We start from the raw sequence: 23,345 nt of genomic DNA on the forward strand, positions 1-23,345 counted from the left end.
GTAATGTTATGTTACGTACGCATAGTAAGCCTTTAAGCTGAGCAAACCTGTGGGGAGGCTATGAAATCAGGAGACCAACTCAACATCTCTGTGCAGTGTGTGTGTGTGTGTGTGTGTGTGTGTGTGTGTGTGTGTGTGTGTGTGTGTGTGTGTGTGTGTGTGTGTGTGTGTGTGTGTGTGTGTGTGTGTGTGTGTGTGTGTGTGTGTGTGTGTGTGTGTGTGTGTGCATGTGTGTGTGTGTTTATGTGAGAGTGTACAGTATAAATGAGTGAGTGTTTGAATTTGCTTGCTTAATGAGCATGAAGTTTCATCTCTTCAGAGACAGCAACAAAACATAAGTGGCAGAACTAAAAACAGACTGCATGCTTTGCACACGCACACGCACGCACACACACACACACACACACACAAATCAATTATCCAGGAGGGAGGCAATGCAGGCTAGAATTCCTTTAATCAACTTGTTTATCATGTTGAGTTTGACGTTGGCTCACTTGGGAACTTTTTCTTTCCCTTTCAGACAAAATGTGAAATTATATCAAATTAGAGGCAGCAGCGGGACTCAGGCACTTATGCACTAAAGACACCCCAAGCCTCAATATATCATTTCCATATGCAGAGGCAGACATGGGGTGGATAAGATTGTCTTTCCTCACTCACTCTGTTTCCCTTTATGTCCCCGCTCGCTCTGACTGATTCTGTGCATTGAAGGAGGGGAAGAAAGGAGAAACGCAGTAAGGGAAGGGGTCCTCTGGGTCCAGACTTGTTAGGAAGCACCTGATGCTCATGGCAGAGGGGAAAGTCCCCACTGCCTGGTGGGTGGGGTGGCCACACACACAGACACACGCAAGCAATGAACATTACTGCGCATGTCATACACACATCCAAATGCATGACCTCATAAACTGTGTACAGTGAATGTCTACACGATTAATCATAAGCTGTTTTCACACATGCACTCCTGAAGATTTCTAGAAAATTGCAGGACAGCCTGCTGTTGAAATCTTCCTGATTTGGTCATCCACAAGTGTCCTTAACGGCACAAAGTGTTCCCTGTCGGTTGAGAGGGAGGTTGAGGGTATCCCAGGAAGCAAGACATGATGCAAAAAAAGAAGCTGCAGAAATCTTTTGCCTTGACATCATCGCTACGTGCAATTTGAAGAACACACTGGCAAGAAGATAAGAGTCTGAAACTGCTTCATTATGTGCACTAAGATTGCACCAGTTCTGATCATCATCAACCCACGCACTCCCTTGCAAATAATTTTCTTGAATATTTTGGAGACATTTTATTACGGTGCTGGCGTTATCAAAGCCCTTTTAAAGTCAGGGAGAAAAATGTGGCTGTTTGCATTTACACATGCATCTCTCCTTGTTCATTTTGAATTTTTGTCAGAAGCATTCATGAAAACACCAATAGATAATGGTGTAGTAACATTTTTATGTTTACCTATTTTATAATTTGGAAAATCTTGTTGGAGAACTCAGAACTGATATTTCATGACTTACAAATCAGCAATATGCATCCTAATGGACCGATTTACAAAACACAAAAACCTGATCCAAAGAAACAATGAAGTCTCATGCACTAAACTTTATGTGGTAAAACATAACTAAAAGAAAAGAACAATAAATCATTTGAATGTAAGATTTCTGAGACTAAAAGAGAGTTGTCTGTTATTATGATTAGAATTGTATTGTTGTATTGTATTGCTTAAGTTGAAATCATTTAAATCTGTTCTGCCTCTATAAACAGAGACATTACGGTCCGATGTTTTCCAAATAATCAAAATTATCACTTTTTTTTTGGTGGTTCTTTTTTTTTTTTTTAAATATCTCTTTATTAATTTGACAGGTATCATGATCCAATAATCATTAAGGATCATTTTTTTCTTGGTAACATGTCACATACCCCCCACTCCCCACCCATACATATACACACACATACATGCGCACACACATAAATTACAATAACCATACCAGGGGTGAAAAAAAGACAAGCTCAAAACAAAAAAAACACAAAATAATAATACTACAGAAAAATAATAAGAATAAAAAAATAAGAATAAAATAAAAAACAAAGATATTACAGCAAAATGATCACTTTTTACAGATAATGTGGCGTATTCAATACAGTTTGTGAGCTAGTGTATCTAATGGTTTATTTCCTCCTTTCTTTTGTTACAGGGCAGCACACTGAGGAAGAGAAAGATGTATGAAGAGTTTCTTAGCAAGGTGTCCATCCTTGGTAAGTTTGTGTTTTAAAATGAATCACACTCTGAAGATGTCGGTGCCATTACTTTGTCTTTTATTGTTTATTTTCCATTCGTGTATTGGGTGCTGTTGCACGTGTGTGCCATGTTAAGCGTTGAATTTAAACACCAGGTCAGAGAGTCCAGAGTGCAGGCAGTTAAATCTGCAGAGTGCAACATATACTGTAGATTAGCACATATAAACACAGGCGCACGTTGTCACACAAGACCCATAGCTGAGTAAGGTCTGTGTGTACAGTCCTAATCTTCTCCCACTGTTCATACTAAAGCCAGTCACACTCTGCTATGTCGCTGTGTGGACAATTAAAGAATAGGGAGTTAAGCTAAGCCTCTCTTTTCCTACTGGAATTTGGAAAACACCATCCTATACAGGCCATTGAGTTTGGCAGAACGGCGAATGAGATTCATTCAGACTCTCAAAACGTGCTGCAATTGGAACTGACATCTCATCCCCTTCCACTTGATCGTGTGTGTGTGGTGTATAGAGCGAGGCCATGCCCCCTGTACAGAGTTATTAGCTGGCTGAGTAAACACATACACTCAATTCAGGTCTTAGGAGAACGTCTCTGCGAGATCCACTCTCTTTTCATTCGCCGCCTTTCTTCTGCGTCTCCCATTTTGACAGCCTTGTTCAGGCCTGTATTCAACCGCCCACCTCCCTCCTCCAAGTGCCTTTCCTCTCTTCAGTCGTCTTTCTGCCACTCTGCTTCTCCGCTTTACCTCTTTGAATGGAAGGAGGGGTAGGAGGCGGGAGTGTTTTTGTTTGTCTTTGATTTTCAAGATAGCCACGAAATTGGGTACAAGCCCTTGATGTCGAGGAGTGAAGGGGGGGAAAAAACAACATGTTCTTTGTCAAACACACACAGAGCCTTCGATATCCTAATAGCCATTCCCAGTGTGCATACTATATATGTGTGTAGCAAGATGATCCAAGTGGGTGCCGGCTCTGCGAAGCGTGAAATGTTGGTTCTTTAGTCAGCACATTTGTATATCATGTTACATGCCAAGCGTTAAGGATCACTACTATCGGACCTGCTGCCTTTTGCTCGCAGCCAGACAGAGGGCATCCATCTGGGGCCAGCAGACACCTTGGCCCCACTGGAGGGGACACTGGACACCTCCAAGCGAGCAGAGTTCACCTTAGTTAATCCAAAAAACATACACATTTACACAAGCAGACACACTAGGATCAGTTACTTAGCCTATCAGGAGACAATAGTCTCAAACAAAAGGATTTTGTTGTAGTTTTACGCCTTTAACTCTTGTCTTAGTCAAATCAAAACACAGACTCATCCAGGCACAGAGGATAAGCTAAGATAAAGAGTGTTTTCACTGCAGATAAATCACATTCCAGACAAAGGTGTATAGACTGTTAAGATTAAGATACAATAATCTGCTGAATTGTGAAAGGATGATCTTGTGTGCTTAATCTTCTACGTAGAGCTATTTATTGATTGTGGGTCCTCCTCCATCTAAGAATATCTGAGTTGTTAAAACTCCTTTGGTTGGAATTTTTTTCCCAGTGAGGATATGAGACCGTCTGTGTTCTTAGTTTCTGTGTGAAAACCAACATCTTCTAGAAATATCTCGGGCTAACCACGTCACTGTACATGTGGTTGGATATTCTGAAAGACAGCTGTTGCAACTGGCTCGCAGAATCAACAAAAAAACATGAAAAAACATGAATCTTATCAAAGGTTTTGGTCAATTTGTTTACACGTAAGGGATTTTTAAAAATTTTCCTGGAAATAAAAGTGGGCTGCAGAAGCGCAGTGGTTAGCACTGTTGCCTCACAGCGCAAAGGTTCCTAGTTCGAGTCAGACAGGAGCCTTTCTGTGTGGAGTTAACATGTTTTCCCGTGCATCCATGAGTTCCCTCCTGGTACTCCGGCTTCCTCCCACAGTCCAAAGACATGCTCGTTAGGTTAATTTGTGACTCTTAATTGCCCGTAGGTGTGAATGTGATTGGTTGTTTGTCTCTGTATGTCAGCCCTGTGATTGAATGGTGACCACTCCAGGGTGTACCCCGCCCCTCAAACAATGACAGCATGGCTCGGCTTCAGCCCCCGAGATTCGGATCAGGACAAGCAGTATAGATGATGGAAGCTGTATTTATCACATTTTCTTTACTGTAATATTTCATTCACAGAGTCTTTGGATAAGTGGGAACGTCTGACTGTGGCTGACGCTCTGGAGCCCGTTCAGTTTGAGGATGGAGAGAAGATAGTGGTGCAAGGAGAGCCGGGTGATGACTTCTTCATTATAACAGAGGTAAGGTCTGTGGGGGGGGCTGATGTGTGTGTTTAACAGGGGTTGTTGCACGAGTAAAACACGATTGTTGGAAACTTCAATTCACTGTAACTTCTCCTATAAGCAGTACACGTTGACATGTGAGGCCATGTGGGCGTCTTTAGGCGGGCCCCGGGCTGATGTGCATGTCATCAGAGACGTTGGTGGGCTCTTTGCTGAGATCGGAACTGATCCAAGTTTATTGCCACTAGCAGACAGAGTAGCCAGCAGTGTTTCCAAACCCCCGTCCTTAAACATCGATTCCTGCTTGAAGAACGGCCCCCCCCGTCACACTGCAGGCTTTGTGGAGCTCGGGGGCCTTGGCACAGTTTCATGAAGGGCCCCCTGCCTGTCATCCCAACACACTTTTGATTAACTCCATACTTACACAGCTTTCACCAGGGTCATGTCAAGAGGGTCCTGTCTGGAGAGAGTGGGGGCACAATCTGCTAAGTTTTTGTCCTTGCTTCCTTCATTCCTCTCCTTCTCGTCTTCAGACGTGGCTGAAGGTTAGCCTCTGCGTCATTTGCTCTGTCTTTCTTAATCTTTATCCAACAAAAGTCCCACTGAGAGGAGCACTGGTTACAGTGAAGGGGAAGTGATTAGATGAGAATGATTTCATCAGGTTGCACATGATGCATCACTCCGTGTGACTCTTAACTTTCTACACCTGTGCCTCTCCAGCACAGCACATCTTGTCTCCATCCTCTTTCCATCCATTATTTCACTCTCCTAATTGTTCATCTACTTACACATAGTCATTGCAGCCTGTTATTATTTGGATGGCTATATGTTTTTAATTGTGTTGGTAAAAGTCTGTTTTTTCAGGTCAGAAAGCTTTTCACAGCTCTAAAGATTGGATAGTGGTCAGATCCATCCTGGATGGCCTTTATGGCCTTTAATGTAAACCCTATTAAATCATTTTTAACATAGCTTTACTTGAAGAACACCAGAATAGATGTAAACAAAGAAAGAAACGGTCGTAGGACAGCATAACTGGGGAAGATTAAATATGGTGACTTTCAAGACAAAACTCGGCATTAACCTCTCATGAACCCTGAACATAAAATTAAATGGGCATAGGCAGGAAGCCAAGCAACCAAAATGTTTTCACTGTCACAACATCTATAGACTCCACTTTATAACTTTATATATCTTGCACACACCTCATATTATCCAACCAGTGTCGGTCAAGTTTGGAGTCTCCAAGTGAAGCCTCCCAAAGCTGCAGAAATCCTTTAAAAACCAGTGTGTTTAACCCAATTAGTGTTTAGGGCACAAATATAGATGTCAATTTAGAAATGCATGACTCATCAATCTGAGACTTGTAGATCCTCACGAGAAAAAATCCAAAATATGCAGAGGAATCTGAGGGATTAAACTGGAGGATGGAGAGATGGTGGAGAGGGAAAAGACAGGGGCAGTTCCTCTAGCTCTATATGAGAATAGTTTTGTGTCTCTTTCTTTATGCCCATTTTCCCTTTCTCCCTCTCCTATCTAATTTTCATATTTAAGGCCCTCCTGTCCTCTCTATCCCTCTATTTCTCTCTCTCTCTCTCTCTCTCTCTCTCTCTCTCTCTCTCTCTCTCTCTCTCTCTCTCCCTCCGTCTCTCATGCTGCAGAGCCTGACTTTCCCAGAGCTGGGTGGACTGTGGTGGAATGTGTGTTGCTGACTTTCACACGGGGTCAGGAGACCCAGCCTCCCGGGAAGGAGACGAGAAGGGAGAGAGAGAGAGAGAGAAAAAGAGAGAGAGAGGGATGAGTCAAAGAGGGCAGGGTTGGACATAAAGGGATAGACGGGTTGATTCAAAAATGGACCACAAGTGAGATGCGATAGACAGATTTCGTGTGAGATTATCATACCATCAGATCAGTGTTCTCTCTCATCATGTTTTTCTTCTTGTCTTTCTCTTCATGTCCACACCTTTATTTATTTTAAACCAGAATGAGATGTATGTGCTTGGTTCAGCCGACACTCTTTCGTTCTAACTCCCCCGCCTCCCTCATCCCCTGTCTCTTCTCACCCTTTTGTTGTTTCTTCGGTTTTAGAGCATCAGCAAAAGACATACCCCACAATCACTAAATAACATGCTGCTGATGGGAAGGCTTAACAAAAAAGAGGTATAGAGACATCACTCTCTTTGCCTGTCGGGAAGAAAAGGGGCCCTAATCAAAAAAAGACATGTTTACATTTTTTTCTCTCACTGTACAAACAAGCTTTTACAGAACTCCAGGGGCAGTGAAGACTCAGCCTCACCTTCCTCCCCATCCTTCCTTTTCCTCTCCTTCTTTAAGGCATGGGCCCATGCTCCCTCAACATGTATCTCCCACACGCTCATACACTCAGGCACAGCACCCTGTCATCTGTGGTCTCACCACTGTCACAGAAAATGGTGCAAATGAAAAGACGGAGAAGGAGGGGTGGGAAAACTGTCAGTGAGAATTTTGAAACATGATGTTGAAAACAAATAAGTATGTTACACACGCTGTGTCTCACAGTAGCTACGGGCTTTTCTTTTAGCCATGATGGGAAAAAGTTGTGCAAGACAAATACAAATTAACCAAATTATAAAATGCTTTCAGCAGAAGGAAACAAACCCCAGCTTGCATTTTGGTTTCTTTATGCTTTGGCTAATACAATATTAGCGTATCATTTTAAAATCTGATGAGAATGCATCATGTTCATTCATGTCATAAACCCCCTGACAAACAGCTAAATCAGAGTGATCTATTTTTAATATTTTTGTTATAGTATTTTAAAGTCGATTCATCCCTGTCCGCCTCTGCATGAAAAAAAAAAAATCTACTTTTGCTTGTTAATCCTGGTGCCTTCTTCTCGGCTGAGCATTTACTCCAATCTCCTCCCATCATCGATCTAAATATCTACTCAATTTGTTAGCTCACATGTTTCCATTGACCCTCTACAAAAGTAATCACACAGAGGGGATCCAACGGGTCCCTGGGGTGGGGGGGGGGACCAGAAATCCTCTGTGGATTATCTGAAATATATCACCTGTTACTGGAAACTACATGAAAGCTCTGCAATATAGCTAATGGAGCTTCACACCACTTTTATAGATTGAAGATCAATGCAGTAAATGGAGAAAGTCATTTTGAATGAGTGTAAGTACTTTGCAAAGAACAAAGGTAAAGATTAACAGGTTTTAATTGGGTCAAACCTTTCTTTTTGTTTTTAAACATTCTGTTTGTAAAGAAGCCCAGAGACTGTTAAATATTTTCCTCAAATACAATCTTTTTATGTACGAGCGAGTTGGCATTTGTGTGAGAAGGTGCAGACGCTCCTGGTGCCGGGTGGCCTTGTGAACAGGCTACTCAGGATATCACCTTTCCTCTTCCACCTCCGCTTGTGCCTCTTGTCTCTCTCTTTGTGCCTGTTGTTGATCCAACGACTGTTACTTCCTACATGCAAGACTACATTTTGACATGTCACCACGAGCAGACACGCTACGCTCTGTGTGTGGTATGTGTGTTTAGGTATGAGCAGGAGTTGGTGTTCATTTGGTAAAGATTATAGCTGCTTTTTAAATTGATGAGTTCTTACTTCTCCTCTTTACATTTTGTGACTCTGACTGTTTATTCATTCATTCTTTCTTTCTCACGCTTTTACCTGTCGTTTGTGCCCCATGTCGGGTAGCATCACATGGAGGATCCTCAATGTTTATAAAAGACATTTCTGCCGAGCGTTGCGCTGCGCTGGGGTGGTACAGTATGCGATGGTTATCTGGACCACACTGGTTTTAAGCCTGTTCACAAGCGAACTACTGTACTTCACAGTGCTGCACTGTCTCACTGTCTTTGTTTGGACATGAATGGACAGGAGAGGAATCAACTGGTTGTAAACACTGGCGCTTCAATGCCCCTTTCCCCCCCCCGTTCTCTCCCCGTTCACCTTGTACCACTTTGCACTCAAACAGCTTGTTTCAGTAAGTTGTAATAAATTCAGTTAAAGAGGTTACTTTGTTGTTTACATTCGAGATTAAACAATGGATAAGGAGCAGATGAAATAGTGTCATTTCATGGGATTCCCTGACTTTGTTAGCTTTGTTAGAAATTAAAGCAATAACAGCTTAGTCAGCAATCATGCATGGAAACAATGGAATTAAAAAAGTTTAAATTTAACAGAAAAAGGAATGCTTAGGTAGAGAAAGATGATTCATCTTGTAAATAATTAAATGTGATTCATCATGTAAATAATGAGATGTGATTTAAAAAATATATAAAAGTTCATCAGTGACCAAACAGTAGCTGGATAGTCAACAGTTTACAAGTTAAAGTGAAGTTTTGCAGGTGACAAATGTCACTTTTACAGATTCATACATGTGATTCAGTGTCAATGTCTATGCCAACATTAAAAAACACTGACTCATCCACATCAATAATGGCTTAATGGTATCAACAAAAAGGTTTTCTCTCAACCATGGTATACCCCACATACATCATCAGTGTCCCCCACGTCTCCACAGTTCATACTCAGTCACGTGTCCCTCTCTCTGAAACAGTCTCACCTTTCTATGTCTGCAGTTTAGAGCTGGCAGTTTGGGGATTCTCATTAAAGCTCATTATATTCATATTAACATTATTAGCTTGGTCAGTGTAAGTAGCAGACGGAGCAGAGAAGGATTAGAAACTGTGAAAGCGCTGGAACAGTCAAGTCTGTTTTGCAACACAGGCAAAGACAGGCTGGGAAGTTCTCTTTTTACCTGCTACCAATTTACAGTACAACTTCCGGCTTCATGTGGATTTGTAGACATTAAAAACCTCTGCCTCTGCATGGACACAAGCAAGCTAATGTGTTTAAAGTGTTCTTTTGAGAAGTGTGATCTCATGAGCAGTACTTTGTCCCTGTACTTGGCGTAAACATTTTAGATTACCTGTACTTTTCATGCATAGTTTGTACAACAACTTTTACTTATATCAGCTACATCTTCATACAAATATCAGTATTTACTACTGCATATATTTTCCAATACTGCTTTTCTTCATCAAGCTATAATGCATTTGAGGGATCATTGCACACCACACTCCTAATTAAGACCAATGCCAACCTAAATGGTTTGGAAAATAACACATGAAGTCAGTGCATCTAAGGCACAAAAACATTCAGAGATGTTTCAATGAGAGGAAAGGAGAAACCTGGGGTCACAGAAAAGAGCATTAAGCGAACGCAGATCCAGAGCAGCTAGACATTTCCCATCCAACAGATCTACAAATCTGAGAAAAATAAATTTTTCATACATTGTATTGAAAGATTTCAGTTTTTTTTAACCCTCAAATTTGACATGAAGTTTAGTTATCTTTGCAACAAGTTGAATCACTTATCCTGCAACAACCAAAAACAAATATCTGTACTTCCACTCGAGTAAAAGATATTTGCACTTTTACCATCTCTGGTTGTCAAGCGTTTTGCATTTCAAGCACAACTCCAAAAACTTTCTTCTAGCTCAGATTCAAAGATGAATTTTCTAACATGTGCTCATTTACACACACAGAGTTTGTCAACAGCTGCAACAGACAATAAGAGCTGTTTTCATCTGTTGGACAAAGTGAGCGGAAATCAGATTTTCTCCGTTCTACTAATCAGATGACTCACACGCACTGTGCTGCGGGTCCAGTCAGTCTGTCCGGTCCAGCAGACATCAGCTGTTGATTTTCTCACTGTATGTGTGTATGTGAAGGCTTGTGTTTTCGTCTCCATCCATCTGTGTATGTGCTCCTAGTTACTGTTGCCAGGCTGTGTGTGTATGTGTGTTTGCTAATGCACAGTGTGTGTTAGCATCATGCTTTTGGAGAATGCTACGAGTTTGGGTGTCTACATGTAGATGTGTTAGTGTTTACAGGGCTTTAAGGGCACATAGTGGGAAGTGCCTCAGTTTTGCATGATACACTAGTTTCCATCTTGTGGGTAAATGTAGATAAAGGGGATTATGGGATGGAGATAATGAGGAATGAGCTCAGCCTCCAACTGGCTTAGATGTTTGTATTTATTGCACCCTGGAGGAAATAAAGTAGAAGCAATCAGAATTGGTGCCATGAACCCTGTTGGAATATCTGACTTTGTGTTGTTTTGTGTTTCTGCTCATATGCATCTCACAGAGCAGGTGTCCGTCTCATAGAAAAGTGGCCTAAATCCTGTGCACCTGTGTCCTTATGAAGCAAAGGAATTTCTCCTCGGCTTAATCCTCCTGATGGTTTTCAGCCTTTGCTAAATAACTCCTCCTTTTCTCTCCCTTTCCTTTCTTTCCCTACACCCCTCCCTTTTTTTCTCTCCCTCTCATTCTGTTTCCCTCTCTTGTCTGTCTTTCCTTTCTTTCCTCCAACTTTCCTTTTCTTCCTGTTTGCAGGGAATAGCCTCTGTTCTGCAGCGCAGGTCTGACAATGAGGAGTATGTGGAGGTTGGACGCCTTGGACCCTCTGACTACTTTGGTGAGTGGCTGCTGGCTGCTGAAGCCTTTTCCCTTCCCTGTTTGACACAACACTCAAAAAGCCTTTGTTGGAATAAAAACAGTTTTGTTTTTTTTAATAACATTAATAATTCTGCAAGGAGAAGCCCAAAAATATCCACTCTGGCATGTCGTGTCAGCTATCAAACACTGGTAAAATCCAGCTAAAGTTTAGCATGAATATTATATTATAATGCTGCAATAGCTTTCCATTTCTTCCAGTTAATCTCAAGACAATGTCACAGAAAAAAGAGGACATAACGTCACTTAAAAAAAACACATGTTTTCTGTTTACTATTATTACAGAACAGAAAATTGGCTAATATTGATATTGTGTAATCCATCTTAGAAACACTTCATTTAGTTTGATTCCATAAATCTACTTCAAATGGTGTTGGATGGAAGCAGAGCGTCTTAAAACACATGATTAAGACTTTCTTTTGTCTTTTGCTGAATGTATTCCTTCTTCCTGCCTCTTTGGGTTTGTTCCTGATCAGTCGCAGTTTTTAAAAGAAAAAAAAAACAGATTTGTTGCATAAAACAGGCAAAAAACTAATAATTAGAGCTGCTGCTTACAATAACACAGAAGTTTTATTAAAAATCATCTTACAATTTTACACAGCGATACAATACTGAAGCTGAAAGTGAATACATTTGTACAGTAATGCTTGGACAATATTATCTGTCATTCATACACAAATCCAAAATCAATGCCCCAGTTGTTTCTAAATTTGATACAATCTCCATTTTTGGAGAAAAAAGTATTCAAGGTTTAAAAAATTAAGACAAATTCTCAGACAGATTCATAAAGTTATGAATTATTTAAAAAGTGGTGCAGGGGTTTTCTTGCAACTTTTGATTAAAAAAAAAACAAGAAATCACCTAATTTTTTGGTTCCTTGCACTTCTATTGTCCTTGTTGTGGTGGAAACAATAAAGTTTATTTAAAAAGTATTGTATCGAAGTCTTTATTACTCGTATCTGAACAACCCTAATTTAATGACATCCTGGCTGATATTCTTGCTCCTCATCCTCCTCCTCCTCTTCCTCCTCCTCCTCCTCCTCCTCCTCCTCTTCCTCCTCCAGGTGAAATCGCCCTGCTGTTGAACCGTCCCAGGGCAGCCACTGTAGTCGCTCGTGGTCCGCTCAAGTGTGTGAAGCTGGACAGGCCCCGTTTTGAGCGTGTGCTGGGGCCGTGCTCAGAGATCCTCAAGAGGAACATCCAGAGATACAACAGCTTCATCTCCCTCACTGTGTGACACGCCGGCCCCTCTCCGGGCCCCCACCAGCAGGGGTGGGAAGCATCAGCATCAGAGTTTTGGTCCATGGGTGGGATAGAGGTGAGGATGTGGGGTAAAGGAAGTGGGTTTTACATCCGCGGTGACAGGGCGCACATTTCCTGCCCTCTTTTCCATTTTGTGCATTTCTTTCTTTTCTTTGATCTTTTGCACTTTGCCTTGACCAGTGCTGTCACGTAGCTTTATGTCTAAAACAACATGCAGGAGTGTAAAAAGAGAGCGAGGGCTGCAGTCATTCAACTGTAAATGAGTCATAAAAACAGTGTGTCAACTTCATGATGTATGCTCCTACACTGTCAAAGAATGGCATTTGCACTTTCATGTATTTATGAAGGGCACAATGAATTCAGGAAATGAGGAAGTAAAGACATGTTTACGTACAGCAGGAGGAGGTGAGGACACATTTCTTTGCTCGCTGCCAGTGATTTGCCTATTTTTCACTTCTGGCTGTGCGTGGTGCCATTTGGAGGTCGAATCTGACCCGCACTGCACATATCTCCTGTTTCCTAAAGCGTAGATGTAGAGGTATAAATACAATTGAATTCCTGGCTGCTTCATTCATTTTTGTGCTTTTAATTGTGCTTTAACTGTTGTTATCTGTTGGGGGTTGTTAGAGGAGATGATATGTTGAGATTTTATGTGGCGTGTGCAAGCCAAATTAAGTTTCTCCCCCCCCCAAGAAATCCTCTTTATCTGAATATTTCCTGCAGCGGTTCAGTCTGATCTGTGAGCCGTGATATTCCAAAGGAGAAGTAGTGTTATCAGTCCAGTCCACACACAAGCAAATGGAGTCTGAAACACACTGACATGAAACACACAACAATAGCTGTATATGCTTACACTGTCTCAGGACTCTTAGACACACACTCTGACTCACACACAACTCTTACCAGATGCTTTTTGAAGCTGATTTTCTTCTAGGTTGAACAACTAGATTACAGCTTTTGCACCACTTTTGAGTTTGTAACGTCAGGTCAATACAAAAGTTTGATATAGCTGTTTGACGACATAACTTATATATTATGAATATATTTTAAAAAAAGAAGTAGAAAATATACTTGTGTTGCTTTCTTATGATCTACTGTATCCTGTCAGAGTTGCACAAATGACCCAGCAAAAGATGTTGAGTAGAAGGGGAAGAAAATAATCTTTCTGTATTCTCTTTCTCTCTGTATCTCTTTCTTTCAACTATCCAAAACCATCTTGAGCAAATAAAGAAAAGCTTCTGAAATCCTCTCGGTTTGAGTCATTCTTTTTGCTTTTAATTAGCCACCTCTTTTTGTGTGAGAATGTGACCTTCCACATTTTTTTCCCCTACGTTTAACCCAACTTTTGGCAATTTTTCTCCTCTCCTTATTAGTCCTTTCTCTCCCTCCCCTTCATCTCATCTCATGCCAACACCCTGCCTCTCCTAAAAGTCTCCATTAATCTCCCCTAAGGTGCCAACTGTCCTCTTTAATCACAATTCACATTTCATCTAACAGGTAGCCTACCTCCTCTCCATCTCATCTTCCCTCCGCTCTCCTCTGCTCTCCATCCTTCTTATGCTAAGCCAACAGACAGACATCTGTCAGTTTGAGCTGTCACAGAGTCTCAGAGCTCCTCCCAGCCAGTTTACACTGCAGTGGACTAAAGCCTCCGCAGCTTTGACACATTCCTCTTCATCTTAATGCCCACTAAATCAACTAAGGAATGTGCCCCCAACTTGCCGACATTGAGTTTAGTACCCCCTGCTCGATGCGTACACACAGGCTAACACATACAACATCAGACAGTAACACACATGAAAACAAACAAGAGTAAGGTTTGTAAGCTCAATGAAACAAATGTAAGGACTTGTGGTTAGGTATCAAGTATAAAAAGTTCTGTCCTTGCAGTTACAAATGCATTTAATATTGCAGCTGTTGTGCACTTTCTTCCCCTGGACATGCTAATTGCTAATTTTTTAAGATGTTGCAAACAATGCTGCTATTTACATTTGAGTAAGCAATTCAAACACAGCTAACAGATAACAGTTTCATCCATCCTGTTGCTTCTTTTACAAGGATTCTGCAAGTGACAGAAATGCTGCAAAGTGGACCTAGGGTTTAGATTGTATTGTCAATTACACGATGAACTTGCAGGCTTCACTTTGAATCCAACACAAATGTGCAAAAAATGCATTTTTACAGAGCTCCTTGTCAACAGATCAATTCCAAGGACAGCTGAGCGCCTTCAGTGGACGAAGGTAAGATTGACTCAACTCAAAGAAAAGTCTCAAAGTGGATGCTAGAATTATAGTCTTTCAGAAAACACTGTTAACACCTGCAAGTGAACTCTGAGGTGACATCAGGTGTGTGTGTGATTTTGGGTGTGTGAGCACGAGTGTGTGTGTGTGTGTGTGTGTGTGTGTGTGTGTATTCCTGTGTGTCCACAGCACCTGATTAGGCAGGGCCATCACAGGGCCATGCTGGGTGGGCCGGTTGAGGACAAAACTTGGCAGTGTCACACAAATAGTAAGATGAAGCCTTGATACCGTGGCACAGTGCCAGTGCTAATAAGAGAGCCCAACCAGAAAATGCGCACTTTCACACACTCCACTTTTGATTAAGACCGCTCAGTTCTGTGTTTGTCCTTTATGCTTCATAGCTTCATAATCCATCATGCAGCTCCTGCAGTCCCACAGCGTCTGTATCACTGAGACCAAAAACATTTATCCAGCTTAGCAAACATCAGTTCCAGTAGCTGCATGTTTACTTTGAAAGCAACATTATCATCACTTAAGAAGCATTCAAACTGTCAACAACTAGCAGAGAATGATTATTGTATTCAGAGTTGGTTGAGTTTTCTGCAGATTTTGTCGATATGGTTGTAAAAATAATGCTCACCGGATTTGCATGAAACATCCCAAACTCAATTACAAACAAGCAATAAAAGCAGGACAGTATATAAAGGATGCATCTGCAGATTTGCATTTGATAGAAGACTTGACTATGTACTTTGGGAGAGGTCTACAAACTCATAATGCACTGTTACTTATGTACTGATTCAAAATGTCTAAAATGGGCTTTATGACCAAATGTTGATTGGAGATTATCAAATGTTGAGGCTGAAATAAGATGTGAAGTCCTTTATTTTCTATTATTGCACATAAATGTTAATTGTTTGAGTTCTTTGCCACTGGACAGAGAACTATCAAGTAGTTAAACCTACATTAAATGAAACGTCTTAATCGATATTGTTGTTCTTGCGGCCTTTATATATTCTCTAAAAGCCGCTAGGGAACACAACTTGTTGTTGTTTAACAAGATGTAGGTAAAAGAGTTAAGTCTGAACATGCGTTTTGCATTTTCCTAGTTGTTGGTAAAACAAAACAAAACATATTTTTCCATGCTTAGTTCACGCCTAGCTCCTTTCTCATTAAAACACAGAAGGTTTCTCTGGGATCTCCCTCAGCCGTTCAGAAGTGGCCCATGAGAGTAGAAAGCAGCAGGAGTCAGGACCCGAGAGGATGAATGAACCCTACTGCACAACCATCCCCTCTCCACCCTCCCTCCATCTGTCTTCTGCTACTGTAGCTTGGCTCTCCTTCAACTCTCAGCTACTCCCACATTTAAGTATGTTTAGTGTGAGACTCCTGTGCAATTTGTTGTTCAAATAAACAAGGAGCTGGACTCAGTTTTGCGGGGAGGAGTAGGAGGAGGAGACGGAGAAGAAGCAGAGGATAAAACGCAGAGGTGGAGGAGGTGATGAATGTGCAGGAAGAGGAAGAGGTATGTGGTTTTTAAGTGGGGTCCTTGGTGGTGTGAGATCCACTGAGAACCACAGACGTACATTTTTAAGAATTTATCCCAACATGGAAACATTTTGCCTCCTCGTTTACAGAAGGGTTTCTTCAGGGCATCCCTCCAAATTACACGTTTTATGTAAGGATTGCCAAAACTTTACAAGATAAGATGGCTGGGAGTGATTTTGTGTGTGTGTGTGTGTGTGTGTGTGTGTGTGTGTGTGTGTGTGTGTGTGTGTGTGTGTGTGTGTGTGTGTGTGTGTGTGTGTGTGTGTGTGTGTGTGTGTGTGTGTGTGTGTGTGTGTGTGTGTGTGTGTGTGTGTGTGTGTGTGTGTATTTGGTGCATCCCATAACCATACAAAGCCACCCATGGTCTCATGAGAGGATGTTTTATTTGGTGCAACATATTTAGATTTGGCACTGTGAGCATAAAGTGTGGGCGTGCGACCCTTACCCCCTCTGTCTTTTTCTCCATGACTCTCTCTCTCTCTCTCTCTCTCTCTCTCTCTCTCTGCTGTTTCCTGTCTTCCTCTCCTGCTCTCTGTGTTCCCATCCATGCTCCTGCCATCCTCTTGTCAGGGGAGATCCAGGCTAATTAAAATGCCTGCCAACACCAGGCTTCAGCCTCCATTGATTCTCCCTGCCTTCTCCCTCCTCAATGATCCCCACACCCTTTAAGGAACAAAATCAACCCCCAACCGCCTTTGCTAATGACCGGAGCCTTTGATACGCAGCTCTTTTCTTGTCTAGATATATTGGGTGTGGCGACCTGACTGTTTGGGAGTTGTTCGCACTTCTACTGCTCTGATTCTCAGCTCTAATCGTGACCCTCCGGGGTTAAAGGCCACCGCCTAGGCCTGGTCACAGGTGATAGAGCAATAGGGAGGCTGATGGGATTGAAAGGTTAGGGATGAGAGGGGCTGTTGAGGAGAGGTCAGGGGGAGACGTGGAGTCAAAATTTGGGTCAGGAGATCATCACAAGGTCTGGTTAAGTCAGCAGCCTGTCTATAAAGGGATTGAACAACTGACTGGGTATTTATGGTTTTAATAGAGCTGAATGAAAGTCCCCTCAAATAATCATAATAATAAAAAACATAATCATAGGTTGCATTTTTAAAGCGCTTTTCATGTACTCAGAGACACTTTACATTGCTAAAAAGAAAAACTACACACATGCTACACACAGGACCTGTGGACCTGCCACCAGACCAACTTCCATACTGTGGTCCGCAGCGGGACTTGAACCGGCAACCATCCGGTTCCCAACCCAAGTCCCTACTGACTGAAAATCACACATCTCGTTTAAAAAGCTGAGCTCTTGAGTAATGATGGTGACATGGATGGGTTGGTGCAGTCTTGAATGTATGTGGGGGAGTGAGTGGGGAGCGTCACCAGCCTTTGACAGCCATTATCTGTTTCCAGCAGAGAAACTTTCTCAGAACAAAATGACTTTGGTGTAGGCAGAGCTATGGAGGGACTCAGTCGTTTTTGTGCCTGTGCAAGAATAAGACGACCGGTTCATCTTTAACAAGTTACTTATATTCTTATTATAGGCTGCATTCATGAGCCCCTGGTTCAAATGATTTACTTTGAAATGATGCCTTCTTCCTGTCGCTGTCTTAAAAGAGTCAAGTCCTTTGCCATGTGTGTCTGCAGACACGGCTGACTGCCTCCCAAAAAAATAAGAAAGCACAAAATGAACAAGGGGATGAGATACAATCTGTTTGTTTTTCTGCTTTTCTTTCCCAAGCTTGTTATCGTTCCTCATTTCCTGCTGGACTACAAGTAAATAATTCACTTGTATACATTTAGCAACACTGAGACCAGGCCTCCCTGACATCGCCTCAATTTTGGCCTCAGTTTCAAAGCTGTTCACAGCCTACAGAGCCTCGACGACTCGCCTCCGACTGACGTGTAGAAAAAACAAACAAAAGGCTGAAATGTTCTCCTGATATTCTGCATGCTCACATGGGGGGGAAAAAAAGTCTCAGTAGCATTTCTCTGAGTGAGATATTCCATCGTGCACATGACTCTGCAATCGCCTGCCTACGTTGATCTGGAGCTAGCACAATCCATCTCTTCACTTCCAATGTGACTTCACTCCCCTGAGAGGCAGCTCAGCAATCCAGTCAATTGTTCCCTTTTTCCATTACTCCTACTCTCTGAGGAATCGTTGAGGGTTTGAGTGCAGATCATAAAAGTAGTCGAACTCTGTTCTAATCACATTAGGAAAATGAAGGACCACAAGTCCCTGTTGGATTCGATAGGAAATTGTCTGAAAGCTTCATCCAGCTAAAATGATTAAATCTTAAGCTTTAAGAATTGTATGTTTGATTCTGCTTAGATCTGTAAGATTCCCTCACTTAAAACGTCTGGCCTGGATGCCAACGATTTTGTCTCTTCCTCAGGAGTAAACACGTTGTTGGGATGTATAAGAGGTGACAGCTTCACTAGTATACCCTCACATCCCTGAGTGTTCATGTCATCCCCCGTAACACATCTACTCACTGCAGGTGTGCAAAGTCACAAGGCTAAGGCTGTCAAGTGTCTCCTGATGATCGGGCCACCCTAGACATCCGCAACCCCTTCAGCCCTTCTTCAAGGACCCCCCAAAATCCCCTCAATGTCCAAGCTGTACCCTGAGCCATGCCCCCGGGCTGAGGCAGTGGCAGGGGCCCGGAGTCCACAGAGGTGACCCGGCTCTCCCTAAACCCTGAAGGAATGTGTGGATTTGAGTGAGTGCTGTAACCAGAGAGCACTCTCTCCTATCTTTAAGCCCATAATGGAGCCACTTCCTGTTCAAAATCAGTTTGTTGTGATCTCCCTCTGCCTTGGGATTTTGACACTTCATCTCGAGTCCTTGGAGAGGAGGAGGTGGTGCACGAGGAGGAGGAGGGAAGGAGGAGGAGAGGTGTTATTATGGTTCTGGTCTGTGTACCATAATGACAGTGTGGGCAGGCATCAAAGGCTCGGGGACCCAAAAAAAGTAATTTTTCTAATTTGATTCTCAGATCCTACAACCAGCCTCTGTGTAGGCACATTTGCACACACATGTGCATACATGCAAAAGGTGCCCAGTGTGTCATTCTTTGATTCAGAGCTTGGATATTTTTGTCGTTAAATAATTGTGGGGGGCTACCTTGAGGGCCACCAAAATTTTATGTGGGGCAACATCTTTGGTAAATTCTTGCAGGGATGTTTTCCCTTTTTTGTAACTTTCTGCTCTATCAAATAAAAGAAGCAATCCCAGAATAAAATGTAGGGGTTGCTCGCTCCCCCCCCCCCCCCCCCTTTCTGTCTCTCTCACATGTTGACATTTATGCCTCATATGCTGGATCTGGATCGGCTACCAATTGTAAGGCCTTCCACCTTAAAAACAACATTAACATTTTAAAGGCCGCTACAGTGCTGCTTCCTGGGAGCTCTTTAGGTTGAGGGCTTAAATTAACTACTCGTAATCGTTACCACAGTGCATGCAAAAGCAGCATCACAGTAAACTCATAAACTGAGAAGGGTTTTCTCCTGGAGGTTAAGTGCGTTTTGGCTCAGTAAGGTGATGTTGCTACAGGAATGGTGCAGTGTTGCAGAAAGCCTTGAAGACGTCTAACCAGGTATTCCAAAGCGGATTCTCTAATCTTTGGGTATTCATTCAGTCTGATCTTTTCCGTAAAAAACGTTTCTTGTCCCCTCAGTCCCTCTCTCCTCCTTCTGCCTTCTGAGTTGTATCCTTTCCTCTTCTTCTCTGTCATGGATAGCTAATGTCGCTCAAGTCAAGCAGAGAAATCTCTCCTTAATCCCCCCCTGGTACTGAAACCTGCCCCCCTCCCACCTGCACATTACAACCACCATCATCATAGCCTCCACTAGTCCTCTGATCCCTGTTTCTCTGCACTATTCACATTGGAGGTAGGGGGGGTTTGGTTAGTGAAAGACAAGGGGAGAAGGAAGGGTAAATAACGAAGTGAAAGCCCCATCTGACATGCCAATTGGTGTAATTATGGGCTTAAAGGTTGCTAATACATTTCTGAGGACAGTATTGTTTGCCCCCTCTGAGAGTTGAGCTCGTCTGTCATTAGGGGACATAAAGACCACTTTTCATTGGGCCTGGAGTTATACATTCTGCTTGTGATAAATATATATTTTTTATTAGATTTTGCTCCCTATATTAGTTTCTTGCTATTTGTTTGGATGACTTTTTTCTGCTAGTCAAAGCAATTTCTTCCCGCTTACCATTGACGCATTATCCTAAAAACGTTCTCTCTGTTTATTATGAGTATGACCCTGTATATGTTTCACTCTTTAATGTTCTTATTTCAGGGCCAGATTCATGAAAGGCAATACTTGTCTGCTATTTTCCCACTGGCACCAACAGAAATGTAACATTTGTGCCACTTTAATGTCTGGGCTCTACACATAGACCTCGAACTTTCCTCCATCCTCCTGGGACAAGAGTGAGACAGGGCAGCTCTGTGTCCCCCTGTCCTTACATCGTCCTGTCCCCCTGCCAAGAGCCGGGTTTGTGGCTTAGCCGTGTCCTCCCCTCAGAACCCACAGAACATGCGGGGGACACAGTGGGAGTTCCCACCGATTTTGGGGGGAGATGGGGTGTAGAAAGGAGGGGGTTAGGTTGGGTCAGACCACCACAGAGACGGGGAGACCCCTGTCTTCGTCCTCGCCGGTTCCCACTGCTCCCAACACGGCACACACATGTTGAAAAGGTCAGGTCTTGATAGACAACAGAGCACCGGCAATTATGCTGCCATTTCTCAGCCCCTGGAAGCTGGAAGTCCCCTCTTTTCTGTGCGAGTGTGTGTGTGTGTGCAGAAAGAGAGAGTGTTTTTTTTGTCCATAGAGAAGAAAGAGGCAGTGTTTTAAGGGGAAAAGGAGCTGGGACGGGGCGACGAAGGGGCTGCATGTAAGGACTTGTGCCTGAATTGCTTCATGTCTGTCTGTCTGTCCGTTTGTGGAAATTGGAGAATGTGCATGAGAGAGCGCAGGTGTGAAAATGTGACAGACTATGAATAAGTTTGTTCTTTCATTGTAGGTTTCCACATGTACAGTCAATTTGTGCATTTAATAGATAATGCATGTGTGGATCTGTTAATACCTGAGGTTTAAAGGAATACTTTGGATTTTTTGAAGCTAGAGTTGTATCAGATCAATAGTGAGTTCATCACCTACAGCAAACGTCTGTGAGCAAGGTCTTTGTATGGAAACACTGGTGAGTGTAGCAACATGGAAGTACAGGAAGTGGGCTGTGTACTGCTGTAGAACAGGTTTGGATCAAATTATAGCCACTGAAGACAGCCCCTTTCCTTATGCAATACAATTTTCTCATCTACCTAAGTTGTGTGCTCCTACGCATGCAGTGCACAGTGTTATGTCATATCAGCTGTTTGGGTGGAAAGTGCAGTCGCTCAACTGAAGTCAAACTTTGTCTTTTCTTGAGATTCGAAAAAAATAATGTTGCTTGTGTTTATCTGGATGTGCTTAACCTGCCTAATATAAAGACTGTGTGGTGTTCTGCTGAGTGATAATGGCCTCAGACAGATGTGGCTATAGCTTCACCCAAAATAGACGTCGGAACGCAACACGTTAGCTCTGTTTACAGTAGGCATACATTTCGATTTTTCTGAAGAAGATTTTTCACTGGATCATACGTCAGTTAGGCTACACACTTTCTGGAGAGTCCTTCTGCACCAAACCATTAGGAAAGGTAGCGCTAAATACAGTCAGGCATGCATGCAGAAATGGCTGGGCCCCTGGAAGACCCAGTGAATGGGCATTAGGACATGATTTAGTTCAATGTATGCGCATTCGATCAATAGTGTTAGCGCTAGTCTCCTGGCTAACATTAGCTCCCTCTGCCTGGTTCCCAACCACCTTTGGAGCTGACTGAAACCAGTTTTTAAAAAGTTGTTTTTGGGGTCAAATGCCCAAACCAGCTCCCTCCTTTTCTTCTTCTTTCTCTTATGCCATCCTAACTAGAACAGGCGACCTTTTACTGATGCAACAATAAATAGAACCTTTTGTTTTTGTTGCTAGAAGATGTAATGTTCAGTATTTAGTTTGGTCATTGTTGCTTAAAATTAGGATGGTTTTTGTAACCTCCCTGGGTCCTCGTACTTTCCCCTTTACCCCCCCCCCCCCCCCCCCCCACCCCCTTATGGGCGGCCTTAAAAACATGAAACAACTTAAAAAACAATCACAGATGTTTTCCCCTGTCATCTCATCTCACTCAGCAAAAGTAAATATTCTGTGAACATTGGATCATAAAAGTATGTCCCTGTCTCTACCATAAACAACAAATACAGCTTCCACCATATTTATATTTTCTTTCATATGTTGTCTTCTCTCTGGACCTTTGACCCAAACAACTGAATTGATAGCGTGTTAACAAAAAACAAACAATTAAAAAGGTAATTAGATGAAGCTGTGAAGATATTCAACACTGAAGGTGAAACTCATTTTTTAAGGTGGGACTTTTTTTCCCGTCCTGTCTTAGCATCTTCGACGGTTCTCCTGCCGGCTTCTCCAAACGAGGGCCTCGCTGATCAACATGCACTGTGTGGTAACACACTCACTTTTGATAAGAAGTGTAAATAGCTGTGTTTGGTAGCTGCGATCAGGAGTCCATCTCTGACCTCACAACGCCCTTAAACCTGCAGAAGCTGCATGCAGAGGCTTCATCAAAGGTGCAAACACACACAAACACAAAATGGGATCACTTCCAGAGTATTCCCAGAAAGTTCTCTCGTTGGTGTCATTTCTCCATCAAACTACCAACCTGTTTGAGGATGACTTTCACAGAGGAGCTAAGAGTGAAAAAGTCGAGGCAGCGTTATGACAAGAGCAGACCGCAGATTGACAGATCTGGAGATCACACAGAGAGGATGCCGCGGTCCCTTAACAACTAAAGTGTGCTGCAGAAATGTATAATGTGTTGCAGCTGGAGGTTTGCCTCGCATACCTCGTACCACCAGCTTTGTGCATTTATGTGAGCATGTGGCGTAATTTCTGATCCTAGAGGTGAACTTAACTGTGCATTTGTGACTTATGAAAGAGTAGTTGGGCATTGTACTGCTTTAATGCCTGCACACCTATGGTGCCTTAAAGGGAAAAAGGGGCTCTGGAGGAGTGCCGAGAGGCCCCACAGAGCACTTAATTCAGGTTGCTATGCATGTTAGAGAGATGAAGGCCTGTAAATGGTTGCCAGCAATCGTCCTTATAAAAGAGCAGCTGCGTCCAGGACCAGTTGTA

At 42.6% G+C, this 23,345-nt stretch overlaps 1 protein-coding gene across 4 annotated transcripts in view; it reads left to right on the forward strand.

Moving 5' to 3' along the window:
- The window catches only part of prkar1b (protein kinase, cAMP-dependent, regulatory, type I, beta), a 61,907-nt gene extending 48,357 nt beyond the window's left edge, over nucleotides 1-13,550 (forward strand). For all 4 annotated transcript variants that reach the window (XM_061027391.1, XM_061027393.1, XM_061027394.1 and 1 more), the window contains 4 exons: nucleotides 2,188-2,248; nucleotides 4,422-4,543; nucleotides 10,924-11,005; nucleotides 12,108-13,550. In XM_061027391.1, coding sequence (XP_060883374.1) covers nucleotides 2,188-2,248; nucleotides 4,422-4,543; nucleotides 10,924-11,005; nucleotides 12,108-12,280 — 438 coding nt within the window. In that variant the 3' untranslated portion in view covers nucleotides 12,281-13,550. The remainder of the gene's footprint in view (nucleotides 1-2,187; nucleotides 2,249-4,421; nucleotides 4,544-10,923; nucleotides 11,006-12,107) is intronic.
- The last annotated feature ends 9,795 nt before the right edge of the window (nucleotides 13,551-23,345 follow it).

The sequence above is a fragment of the Labrus mixtus genome, chromosome 20 (assembly GCF_963584025.1).
Source record: "Labrus mixtus chromosome 20, fLabMix1.1, whole genome shotgun sequence".
Taxonomy (NCBI): Eukaryota; Metazoa; Chordata; class Actinopteri; order Labriformes; family Labridae; genus Labrus; species Labrus mixtus.